Source organism: Notolepis coatsorum, assembly GCF_963971535.1.
Source record: "Notolepis coatsorum genome assembly, chromosome: 7".
Classification (NCBI taxonomy): Eukaryota; Metazoa; Chordata; class Actinopteri; order Aulopiformes; family Paralepididae; genus Notolepis; species Notolepis coatsorum.
Genome location: NC_140171.1, coordinates 54,477,577 through 54,490,228, shown reverse-complemented (window position 1 = coordinate 54,490,228; position 12,652 = coordinate 54,477,577). Strand labels below are relative to the sequence as shown.

The 12,652-nt window shown below is 48.3% G+C and overlaps 1 protein-coding gene across 1 annotated transcript in view; it reads left to right on the top strand.

Moving 5' to 3' along the window:
- LOC311231663 (microtubule-associated serine/threonine-protein kinase 3-like) overlaps nucleotides 1–12,652 on the top strand; it is a gene marked incomplete at both ends in the record, with an annotated part of 194,016 nt that overhangs the window by 64,745 nt on the left and 116,619 nt on the right. Inside the window, one exon of the mRNA XM_084318291.1 lies at nucleotides 8,808–8,886. Coding sequence (XP_084174417.1) covers nucleotides 8,808–8,886 — 79 coding nt within the window. The remainder of the gene's footprint in view (nucleotides 1–8,807; nucleotides 8,887–12,652) is intronic.

Genomic DNA, 12,652 nt, shown 5'->3' with positions numbered 1-12,652 from the left:
TCTCCAGCAGGCCTTTATGACTACAGACCGGTGGCACTCACCTCTGTGGTCATGAGATGCTTTGAGAGGCTGGTGAAGGACCACATCTGTGCCTCCCTCCCTAGTAACATGGACCCACTGCAGTTCACATATAGGACAAACAGGTCCACTGACGATGCGGCCTCCCAAGTACTGCACAACACACTATCTCACCTTGACAGTCAGAAGGGGGGCTATGTGAGATTGCTGTTCATTGACTATAGTTCAGCTTTCAACACCATAGTCCCCACCAGACTGGTTGACAAGCTGATCGATCTGGGTCTGAGCTCCGCCATGAGCGCCTGGATCCTGGACTTTCTAAGTGAGGGTGGGGGGTCATACCTCCAGCAAAATCACCCTGAGCATCGGGTCCCCCCAGGGCTGCGTTCTGAGCCCCCTGCTGTACTCACTATACACACACGACTGTGTGGCCAGGTTCAGCTCCAACTCCATAGTGAAGTTTGCGGACGACACGGTGGTGGTGGGGCTGATCTCTAACAATGACGAGAAGGCCTACCGGGAGGAGGTTGAGGTACTGGTGGTGCCAGGACAACAGCCTGCTCCTGAACAGGACAATACAGCAGGGGACACACACGCCACTGTGGATAAACAGGGCTATCGTGGACAGGGTGAGCAGTTTCAAGTACCTGGGAGTCCACATCACAGAGGACCTGACATGGTCTACCACATTCTGTGGTGAAAAAGGCGAAGCAGCGCCTCTATCACCTGACAGCTAAGGAAGTTCAGAGTATCGGGGAAGATACTCCACTCCTTCTATTCCGGGGCTGTAGAGAGTATTCTGACTGGGAACATCACTGCCTGGTTTGGAAACTGCACTGCCCAGGACAGGAAGGCCCTACAGAGAGTGGTGCGCTCAGCAGAGCGTACTACGGGTATAGCACTACCACCCCTGCAGGACTTATATAACTTGCTGCGGTCAGGCAAGCGCCTACGGTCACACGCTGCAAGAACAGAGAGACTCCGGCTCAGCTTCTTCCCCCAGGCCATCAGAACACTGAACACTGAACTCTCCACTCACAAGTACACATGAGCACACACAGACACACACACACACACACACAACATGCATGCAGCAACCGCTAAAACAATCACTTTAAACAAAATGTCACTTTAAAAAATAGAAAGTCACTTTAAAGGTACTGTATAGTATAGTTTAGATACATTAAGAGTTAAAATTGTATATTGTATAGTAGTGTAGATAGGAACCAGTTTCTCAGGAACTTAGCATGTCTTTTTTAGCATGCATATCTTGTGTCTTACCTATTTAATTCTTTCTATGCCTATTTTATTATTGTATTTTGCACAACAATCAATGCTGGCATGACCACCCGCATTTCACTGTATGCCCTGGTATGTATGTGACAAATAAACCTCTTGATTCTTGATTCGTCAATGCATCGATTCTAATGTGACGATTCAACTGCATCGATTTTAGAATCGATTATAATCGAAACATTAAAAAAAAAAAATTATGTTTCTTTGTGTGTGTGTGTATTGTTTTTATTGACCTATAGTCCATTCATGCTGAGTGAATCAGTTCCCCCAGCCACATTTGTGTATTACATTTTTTTGGGGGGAATTAACTGATAGAAAATGTATAGAAAATTAATAGAATTGAATCGAATCGAATCGTGGTCAAATGAAGAGATTTCATGATGCATTGAATCGTTGCCTGAATAATCGTAATAGAAATTAATCGCTGTGAGGTCGCATCGTTACACCCCCTAGTAGCTATGGTCTGTCCCATGATGTCACCCTTTATTAAACCCATAATTGATGGCGAGGCTTGTTGGAACAAGAGTCTTTTGATCCTGCTATTGTGAATCATTAAGGGCTTCCTCTGATGTGGTGTGTGTGTGTGTGTGTGTGTGTGTGTGTGTGTGTGTGTGTGTGTGTGTGTGTGTGTGTGTGTGTGTGTGTGTGTGTGTGTGTGTGTGTGTGTGTGTGTGTGTGTGTGTGTGTGTGTGTGTGTGTGTGTGTGTGTGTGTGTGTGTGTGTGTGTGTGTGTGTGTGTGTGTGTGTGTGTGTGTGTGTGTGTGTGTGTGTGTGTGTGTGTGTGTGTGTGTGTGTGTGTGTGTGTGTGTGTGTGTGTGTGTGCGTGCGTGGGCGGAGGCAGGAAGTCTGATGCAGAAAGCACCAGTGGCTCTGCTTGAGTCACATCTTCCCCGTCGCTGTATATTTCTTTCCCCTCTTCACCACGATGAGTAGTGTGAGATATAGATGGTGCCCCTCCCCCTGTAGCCCACTCAAACATCAATCATCCTGGTTCCCTTGGCAATGGTGCTTGTCTTGCTCCAGGCACGAGTAGCCCACCTGTAAGGTGGTGCCCCAAGACATGAATATGAACATAACGTCCCAACACATGTGTGAATACAAGTATGAGTAAATGGATGATGTAGGCAGGAGGTACTTAATTATTTGTGGCTTTTATTTAGGTTTCTGTCACATATTAAAAGACATTCGTTCCAGAACGGCAAATGTATTCCATGGCACATAATGACCCACCGAACAGCGTGGCCAAGTTCAACAGACCTGTGCCCCGTTGTAGAACAATTCCTGATAACAATATCACACATGAAATGGCAACAACAGAGAAGAAAAGGAACACCCTTTGTTCACTTTGGACCCCAGCTGACATTATTTCTCCTCGACCAAATCCACCGACTTCCTTTCGATGCTTCTTCCGACGTCTCATTTACTGCCTTTCGCAAACTCCCACCCATGAAGGCCCAACTCTCCCAATAATGATACAGTTGATCGTGCAATAAACCCCTCTGCATCCTACTACGAATGTTCCTCTCAAATCTACCTGCATCTCCCAATCATTAGCTCCCTTTAGGTGGCCTGGCCCATGCCTGCCTAAAAAACCTACCCCCTCTACATTTCTCTCCTGGACTAATTGAATGGCTGCACCCTCTACCCGATTACCTCCTGAATTCACCTGTACTCTTCTGCTTTCAACTCCTGCCACTAAGCTTTTCAGAACCTGGATATGTCACCATGTATGCCAGCCTTGAGAATTGCAATGCCGATCGAATCTCACCAGGTGGCAGTATCGCCTACCTTTTCAACTCTGATAGTCCAGTTCAGACATTGTCTCTACTGATCTCTTTCTGTCAACACTCGCTCTGAGGGGAAGGAGCTCTTGCAGAGCAATCGCTAGGAGATCTGCTCGCCTCAAAACCTATAGTTTCCCGTAAACACGAGTACATTACATATAAACGAGTAATCGTGATCGCCAATGGGATCATTGGAATTATTCTTTTTGGAGTACCTTCTGGCTAAGGTAAGGTATTTTACCGAACCTGAAACATGTTTCTGTAACGATCACAGTGTCTTATTTTACCGGACCTAAACCAAGCTTTTTCTAACTATCGCATTTCCCCCCCCCCCCCCCCCTTGATGATTTTGTGAAGGCACATGTGTACATGGTATATACCTTTGATTTGGGAGTATTTGGGGTTTCAGGGGATCAACCAGAATGATTTGGGCTTATTGCATATGTCTTATCTCGCGATCTATGGAAAAAGACTGGATTATTTTGGAAATCGGCGATGTTTAGTGTGTAATAAACTACAAACTACAGTGTGTAGAAACAAACTATTTTTTACATGTTGGACTAGAAATAGTGTCTGTCAAATGAGCCATACTATTGTCTCCATAGCTATAATATAGAATATACAATAGCTCCATAAAGATCGTGAAATATCGTGACAATTTTCAAGAAAAGCTAGCGCTAGCCATTGCAGATGGGGAAAGCTTGTGGCACTCAAAGAGTTAAAGGAACACTCCAACATTTTGGGAAATACACTTATTTGCTATCTTCCCCAGAGTCAGACGAGGAGATTCATATAAATTTCATCTCTTTGGGTCAGTTTTGGAGTTGTTGTATTTCTTCACTTTTGGAAGAGCTAGACTAGCTACTCCTTTCTGCTTCCAGTCCTTGTGCTAAGCTAGGCTAGCTTCTCCCTACTGCTTCCAGTCCTTGTGCTAAGCTAGGCTAGCTTCTCCCTACTGCTTCCAGTCCTTGTGCTAAGCTAACAGCTCCCTACTGCCTCCAGTCCTTGTGCTAAGCTAGGCTAGCATGTACCTGGACCTCTCTCTCTGGGGCTACTGGACACACAGAGATGAAATTGATCAACCATCTTGTCTGACTGGGGGACTCTGACCCTTTACCTCTTTGACTCCCACGCTGTTTTTCCATCTTTACTCCCTGGAGCCAGCTTTTTTGACAATTTTCACGATGTTTGCAGACCCATCGTATATTCTATATTATAGCTATGGAGACAATAGTATGGCTCATTTGACAGGCACTATTTATACTCCAACAGGGAAAATAATGTTTATTTCTACATGCCTTCGTTCGTGCGCTATCCCATGCAAAAAATCGTCCCGTTTCAAAATAAGCCAGTCTCGTTTTCTGTAACGCAAGTTATGGCGTGTTTTGTGCAGCATACGCATATTTGTGCACGTTGCTCGCCTGAAACCTATATTATTTCCAGGTCAAAGGTAACCACAACCTTATATGGAATGTTTCTGTTCACTGGGCCAACAAGGTTTCCGACCCTCGGATAATTACAAAGGCATGTTTTATGATGGGGTGCGTTTGCAGAGCGTGGCTGTAGTGTGGGGCGCTCGCAAACTCCGCGACAGATGATGTTGCCTCCTCGGCGGTTTGACTATAGTATCTTTATGATTTACCAGAGGTGCTGAGTCCGGTGTAGTCTGGTGAAAACGCACGTTATCATCCATAAGTGTGATCGTTTTGTCCTCTGCTCGCTGCTCTCTAGTCCTGTGGCAACTGCAGGCATCCCCTGTTGGCGGCGTGGGGGGGGGGGGGGGGGGGGGGCGCACTAAACTAGCCCAGTTCAAAAGGTAGGCGATACTGCCACCTGTCGGGATTTGATTGTCATTTCAATTTTTTTTTTAAACTTAGATTTTTTTATTAACAGTTATTTAGACAGACAGCACTTACAAAAAATAAATAATAAAAAATGAAGAAACTAGCATCACAATAAAAACAAAAAGAAAAAACAGTGCACATAAATATTTACATGGGTATCACATGGTTAGTTGTCTGGTTCCCCTACTGTTGTTTTCTAGGTATTTGATATAAAGGTTGATTGTGTATCTCCCTTAAACAGGCATAAACAGGTAATTCCTACTCAAAGACGATAAATGCTGACTAAGGTTTGTATGTGTGATCTGGGTCCAGAGACCCTCCTTGAGCTTCTTTCTTCCCTTCTCCTTCGTCCTTTCTTTTTTTTTCTCTTGTTTATTAACTTTCACTTTGCCTTTTGGTTCACCCATACACAAACCACCTCATCCCTGAATATTTAATATCACACCGTTAAACAGACATAAATAATAAGGTATAAAAGCATTCAGCACTTGTAATATCCCAAAAACAAAATAGAAAATATTAACTAAAGTACAGGTGTGTGACATGGGTTCATAGACCCTGCTTGAACATCTTTCCTCCTTTACCCTTCGCTCTCTTGTGTTGCATTTGGTTCTTCCTCTGTGATGGTCATTTCAATTTTAACTAACGCAGAGGTCTCTAGAACACACACTAAGGTCCGTGTGACGGTTTAGAATAATAATCATCAAAAAAAGGAAAAACGGGGAAAAAAACTAGATTTCTCGTTTTTGCCGCTCAAGCATTGGCTGTCAGAAATTAGATCTAGTTTTTGGCGCTCAATGAGTTAACATACGGTACATAATAGATCAATGCCACAGATAAAATGACGACTGCAGTTGGGCACTTTCTACTTCCCTCGAGCCGCCTACCTGTATAAGAACTGCTAATGACTAATGCACAATAATAATGTATTTTTGCAGGCCATTGTTTATCCCTTTATGCATTGTTTATGTATTACGTTGTTATTGTTATATAATACTTCCACATTTAACTCAACACTTCATATTCAGGTACTGTAGATCGTAAAGCTTATCTTCTGCAGTCAAACCACCTGCAAGAGACACTTGAGGAGTTCTTTCTGTGCCCGGCCCTGCCACCCACACCAGCTGTCTGGCAGATAGGGGGCGACGGGGGGGGACAGGGGAGGTGAGAGGGGAGGTGAGACAGGGGAGGTGAGACAGGGGAGGTGAGACGGGGAGGTGAGAGTGAGACAGGGGAGGTGAGAGGGGAGGTGAGACAGGGGAGGTGAGACGGGGAGGTGAGAGTGAGACAGGGGAGGTGAGAGTGAGACAGGGGAGGTCTCTCTCAGCTTGTCTCTCTCAGCTTGTCTCTCTCAGCTTGTCTCTCTCAGCCCCTCTCTCTCTCTTTATCTGCCCCTCTCTCTCTCTTTCTCTGCCCCTCTCTCTTTATCTGCCTCTCTCTTTCTCTGCCCCTCTTTCTCTTTATCTGCCCCTCTCTTTCTCTGCCCCTCTCTCTCTCTTTATCTGCCCCTCTCTCTCTCTTTCTCTGCCCCTCTCTTTCTCTTTATCTGCCCCTCTCTCTCTCTTTCTCTGCCCCTCTCTCTCTCTTTCTCTGCCCCTCTCTCTTCATCTGCCCCTCTCTCTTTCTCTGCCCCTCTCTTTCTCTTTCTCTGCCCCTCTCTCTTCATCTGCCCCTCTCTCTCTCTTTATCTGCCCCTCTCTCTTCATCTGCCCCTCTCTCTCTCTTTATCTGCCCCTCTCTCTCTCTTTCTCTGCCCCTCTCTTTCTCTTTCTCTGCCCCTCTCTCTCTTTTTATCTGCCCCTCTCTCTCTCTTTCTCTGCCCCTCTCTCTCTCTTTATCTGCCCCTCTCTCTCTCTTTCTCTGCCCCTCTCTTTCTCTTTATCTGCCCCTCTCTCTCTCTTTCTCTGCTCCTCTCTCTCTCTTTCTCTGCCCCTCTCTCTTCACCTGCCCCTCTCTCTTTCTCTGCCCCTCTCTCTTCATCTGCCCCTCTCTCTTTCTCTGCCCCTCTCTCTCTCTTTCTCTGCCCCTCTCTCTTCACCTGCCCCTCTCTCTTTCTCTGCCCCTCTCTTTCTCTTTCTCTGCCCCTCTCTCTTCATCTGCCCCTCTCTCTTTATCTGCCCCTTTCTCTTTCTCTGCCCCTCTCTTTCTCTGCCCCTCTCTCTTCATCTGCCCCTCTCTCTTCATCTGCCCCTCTCTCTTCATCTGCCCCTCTCTCTCTCTTTCTCTGCCCCTCTCTTTTTCTTTCTCTGCCCCTCTCTCTCTCTTTATCTGCCCCTCTCTCTCTCTTTCTCTGCCCCTCTCTCTCTCTTTATCTGCCCCTCTCTCTTTCTCTGCCCCTCTCTTTCTCTTTATCTGCCCCTCTCTCTCTCTTTCTCTGCCCCTCTCTCTCTCTTTCTCTGCCCCTCTCTCTTCATCTGCCCCTCTCTCTCTCTTTCTCTGCCCCTCTCTCTCTCTTTCTCTGCCCCTCTCTCTTCATCTGCCCCTCTCTCTCTCTTTCTCTGCCCCTCTCTCTCTCTTCACCTGCCCCTCTCTCTTTCTCTGCCCCTCTCTCTTCACCTGCCCCTCTCTCTTTCTCTGCCCTCTCTTTCTCTTTCTCTGCCCCTCTCTTCATCTGCCCCTCTCTCTTTATCTGCCCCTTTCTCTTTCTCTGCCCCTCTCTTTCTCTTTCTCTGCCCCTCTCTCTCTCTTCATCTGCCCCTCTCTCTCTCTTTCTCTGCCCCTCTCTTTCTCTTTATCTGCCCCTCTCTCTTCATCTGCCCCTCTCTCTCTCTTTCTCTGCCCCTCTCTTTCTCTGCCCCTCTCTCTCTCTTCATCTGCCCCTCTCTCTTCATCTGCCCCTCTCTCTCTCTTTCTCTGCCCCTCTCTTTCTCTTTCTCTGCCCCTCTCTCTCTCTTCATCTGCCCCTCTCTCTTCATCTGCCCCTCTCTCTCTCTTTCTCTGCCCCTCTCTTTCTCTTTCTCTGCCCCTCTCTCTCTCTTCATCTGCCCCTCTCTCTTCATCTGCCCCTCTCTCTCTCTGTCTCTGCCCCTCTCTTTCTCTTTCTCTGCCCCTCTCTCTTCATCTGCCCCTCTCTCTTCATCTGCCCCTCTCTCTCTCTTTCTCTGCCCCTCTCTTTCTCTTTCTCTGCCCCTCTCTCTCTCTTCATCTGCCCCTCTCTCTTCATCTGCCCCTCTCTCTTCATCTGCCCCTCTCTCTCTCTTTCTCTGCCCCTCTCTTTCTCTTTCTCTGCCCCTCTCTCTTCATCTGCCCCTCTCTCTTTCTCTGCCCCTCTCGCTCTCTCTTTCTCTGCCCCCCCCCCCCCCCCCTCTCTCTCTCTCTCTCTCTCTCTCTCTCTCTCTCTCTCTCTCTCTCTCTCTCTCTCTCTCTCTCTCTCTCTCTCTCTCTCTCTCTCTATCTCTCAGACAGGTATCTCCTTCCGTTTCTCTCCTTGTACCTTTTTGTCCGTTTAGTTTCTCTCTGATGGTCTAAAAGAGAAGGATCTAAAAGAGAAGGATCTAGGAGGAGTTGTTGAGGAGGAAGATGCTGCTTCTTTATTGTGTAAAGCTTTGAACACTAACCCTTTCACTGCCACACGCCGCGGAGCTAATGATGCTAATGATGGAGCATCGCCGTCGGTTGTGTGATAGTAAAGTAAAGGGCTAGGGGGATTCTGTATTATTGTCACAGTGAAAAGGTTAACCGGCTGTCGTGTGGCAGTGAAAGGGTTAAGGAACTCGCTATCAAATGGGTGATTTTGGTCAAGCTCTTCTTGTAGTTGGGGGGGGTAGTCTGTGTGTTTATATAAGAGGGTTTAGATATGAAATGCTAATGCATGAGGTTATGTAACAACAATGTGTCCTCTTCTATCTACATGTCTCCCTCACAGAGCGGAGGGCCGGAGGTGGTCCCTGGCCTCGCTGCCCTCCTCTGGGTACGGAACCAACCCCCCCAGCTCCACCGTGTCTGTAAGTCACCCCCCCCCCCCCCCCCCCCCCCCCCCACACTGGGGCTGTTATTTTTCTACAACGGAGTTCGGCGATTTACGAATCTGATTGGCCAGTGTCATTTCTGGTCATGTGACATGTACGCCCAATCGTGGGACCGCAAGTTTCTACACTGGTTAGGCTTAGGCGCTCGTTCGAAGTTAAGGTTAAGGTTAGAGTTTGTCTTAGAGCATGGCGATAGAACGCCTGCCCCTGATTCCGACGGTTAAGCTTAGGCACTCTTTCGAAGTTGGTTAAGGTTAGAGTTTGTCTTAGAGCATGGCGATAGAACGCCAGGTGCTTTGCAGGCTGTTCGACGCGGAAATTGGGCAAAGACACAGCTCGTCACGCTATTGGGTGCACATGTCACATGACCAGAAACGTCAGTGGCCAATCAGATTCGCAAATCGCCGAACTCTGTTGTAGAAATATAGATTTTTGTATTTTTTATTATTATTTCTTTTAATGTGTCTATTCATTCTCTTAAACCAATGGGGCTTTTCTTCACAGTTGCAGATAAAGATTAGGCTACACTAATATTATAGTATTATAGTATATGACTCGTCATAAAAATGTAAATAAAACATTTATCATAAATGATGTAGCCTATCTGACGTCACCATCACTTTCGTACCAACTGTGAGCCCTGATTGGATTATTTATGTTGACGAAACCGACGAGTTATATTCATTAAAGAAGTTGATTTAATAAAAAAATTTTATCACTTTATTCAAATTGAGGATTTAGTTTGAGGATTATTATAATTTTGTTATGATTACGTCATAAAATACGACGACAGACATTCAAAGCTTCATTCGAAAACTTCAATAGAAGCTTTGAATGTAATGGCGGCTACGTGGTGCAGTGGGAAAGGCGCTCACCTCGAATGCTGGAGACGCTGGGTTCGATCCCAGCGCTCCACATTGCTTTCAGTTTAGCTGGTCGTTCATACTAATACCCATTGGCCGTATTAGGGGGTGGGAAACTGATGAGTGGGGATCGGGCGTTGTGGACAGCGACTCCTACAGGTCGGTTGGTGCGCCTGCGCAGTAGAATCAGGAAGTGTCGGGGGCAGCGTGAGCCTCCCACGCGTTACTCCTCGCCACTGAGAGATCGAGCTGCGCAGGTGAAAAGATGCGACTGCTGTTACCTCAAGTACCGGAGGGGACTTGTGCTATGTATGACTTAGTCCACATTGCAGCCGGCTTGTGGGAGGCAAGAAACAGCGTCCGTGACAGGGGAGGGTTGAATTGGATGATACGAAATTGGGATGGGAGAAAAAATATAAGAAAATGGGAGAAAAAGTGGATAAAAAAAAAAAAAAGCTTTGAATGTAAAAAAATTACATTCTGTACAGCCTACTGTACAGCCCTACTGTACAGCCCTACTGTACAGCCCTACTGTACAGCCCTACCTGCCACACACACTGATCACACTGGATCTCACCAGACAGCAGTCCTGCCTGCCACACACACTGATCACACTGGATCTCACCAGACAGCAGTCCTGCCTGCCACACACACTGATCACACTGGATCTCACCAGACAGCAGTCCTGCCACACACACTGATCACACTGGATCTCACCAGACAGCAGTCCTGCCTGCCACAACACACTGATCACACTGGATCTCACTGTACAGCCCTGCCTGCCACACACACTGATCACACTGGATCTCACCAGACAGCAGTCCTACCTGCCACACACACTGATCACACTGGATCTCACCAGACAGCAGCCCTGCCTGCCACACACACTGATCACACTGGATCTCACCAGACAGCAGTCCTGACCTGCCACACACACTGATCACACTGGATCTCACCAGACAGTCCTGCCTGCCACACACACTGATCACACTGGATCTCACCAGACAGTCCTGCCTGCCACACACACTGATCACACTGGATCTCACCAGACAGCCCTGCCTGCCACACACACTGATCACACTGGATCTCACTGTACAGCCCTGCCTGCCACACACACTGATCACACTGGATCTCACCAGACAGCCCTGCCTGCCACACACACTGATCACACTGGATCTCACCAGACAGCAGTCCTGCCTGCCACACACACTGATCACACTGGATCTCACCAGACAGCAGTCCTGCCTGCCACACACACTGATCACACTGGATCTCACCAGACAGTCCTGCCACACACACTGATCACACTGGATCTCACCAGACAGTCCTGCTGCCACACACACTGATCACACTGGATCTCACCAGACAGCCCTGCCTCCACACACACTGATCACACTGGATCTCACTGTACAGTCCTGCCTGCCACACACACTGATCACACTGGATCTCACTGTACAGCCCTGCCTGCCACACACACTGATCACACTGGATCTCACCAGACAGCAGTCCTGCCTGCCACACACACTGATCACACTGGATCTCACCAGACAGCCCTGCCTGCCACACACACTGATCACACTGGATCTCACCAGACAGTCCTACCTGCCACACACACTGATCACACTGGATCTCACCAGACAGCAGTCCTGCCTGCCACACACACTGATCACACTGGATCTCACCAGACAGCAGTCCTGCCACACACACTGATCACACTGGATCTCACCAGACAGCAGTCCTGCCACACACACTGATCACACTGGATCTCACCAGACAGTCCTGCCTGCCACACACACTGATCACACTGGATCTCACCAGACAGCCCTGCCTGCCACACACACTGATCACACTGGATCTCACCAGACAGCCCTGCCTGCCACACACACTGATCACACTGGATCTCACCAGACAGCCCTGCCTGCCACACACACTGATCACACTGGATCTCACCAGACAGTCCTGCCTGCCACACACACTGATCACACTGGATCTCACCAGACCAGAGGACAGCGCGCTGACAAACCAGTGACTGTTTCCCCTCGTCATGTGATGATGAGTCACCCTGTGAGCTGTAGTCTGCGGCGCTCCGTCTGGGGAGACTCTGTGTTGTGATGTGATGTGATCAGATAATGTGACACAGAGAGGAGTACGTGACCCCCCCCCCCCCAGTGTACTGTATATGTGATGTGATCAGATAAAGTGACACAGAGAGGAGTACGTGACCCCCCCCCCCCCCCAGTGTACTGTATATGTGATGTGATCAGATAATGTGACACAGAGAGGAGTACGTGACCCCCCCCCCCCCCCCAGTGTACTGTATATGTGATGTGATCAGATAAAGTGACACAGAGAGGAGTACGTGACCCCCCCCCCCCCCCCCAGTGTACTGTATATGTGATGTGATCAGATAAAGTGACACAGAGAGGTACGTGACCCCCCCCCCCCCCCCCCCCCAGTGTACTGTATATGTGATGTGATCAGACGTGACACAGAGAGGAGTACGTGACCCCCCCCCCCCCCCCAGTGTACTGTGTACTGTATATGTGATGTGATCAGATAACGTGACACAGAGATGAGTACGTGACCCCCCCCCCCCCCCCAGTGTACTGTATATGTGATGTGATCAGATAAAGTGACACAGAGAGGAGTACGTGACCCCCCCCCCCCCCAGTGTACTGTATATGTGATGTGATCAGATAACGTGACACAGAGAGGAGTACGTGACCCCCCCCCCCCCCAGTGTACTGTATATGTGATGTGATCAGATAAAGTGACACAGAGAGGAGTACGTGACCCCCCCCCCCCCCCAGTGTACTGTATATGTGATGTGATCAGATAACGTGACACAGAGAGGAGTACGTGACCCCCCCCCCCCCCCC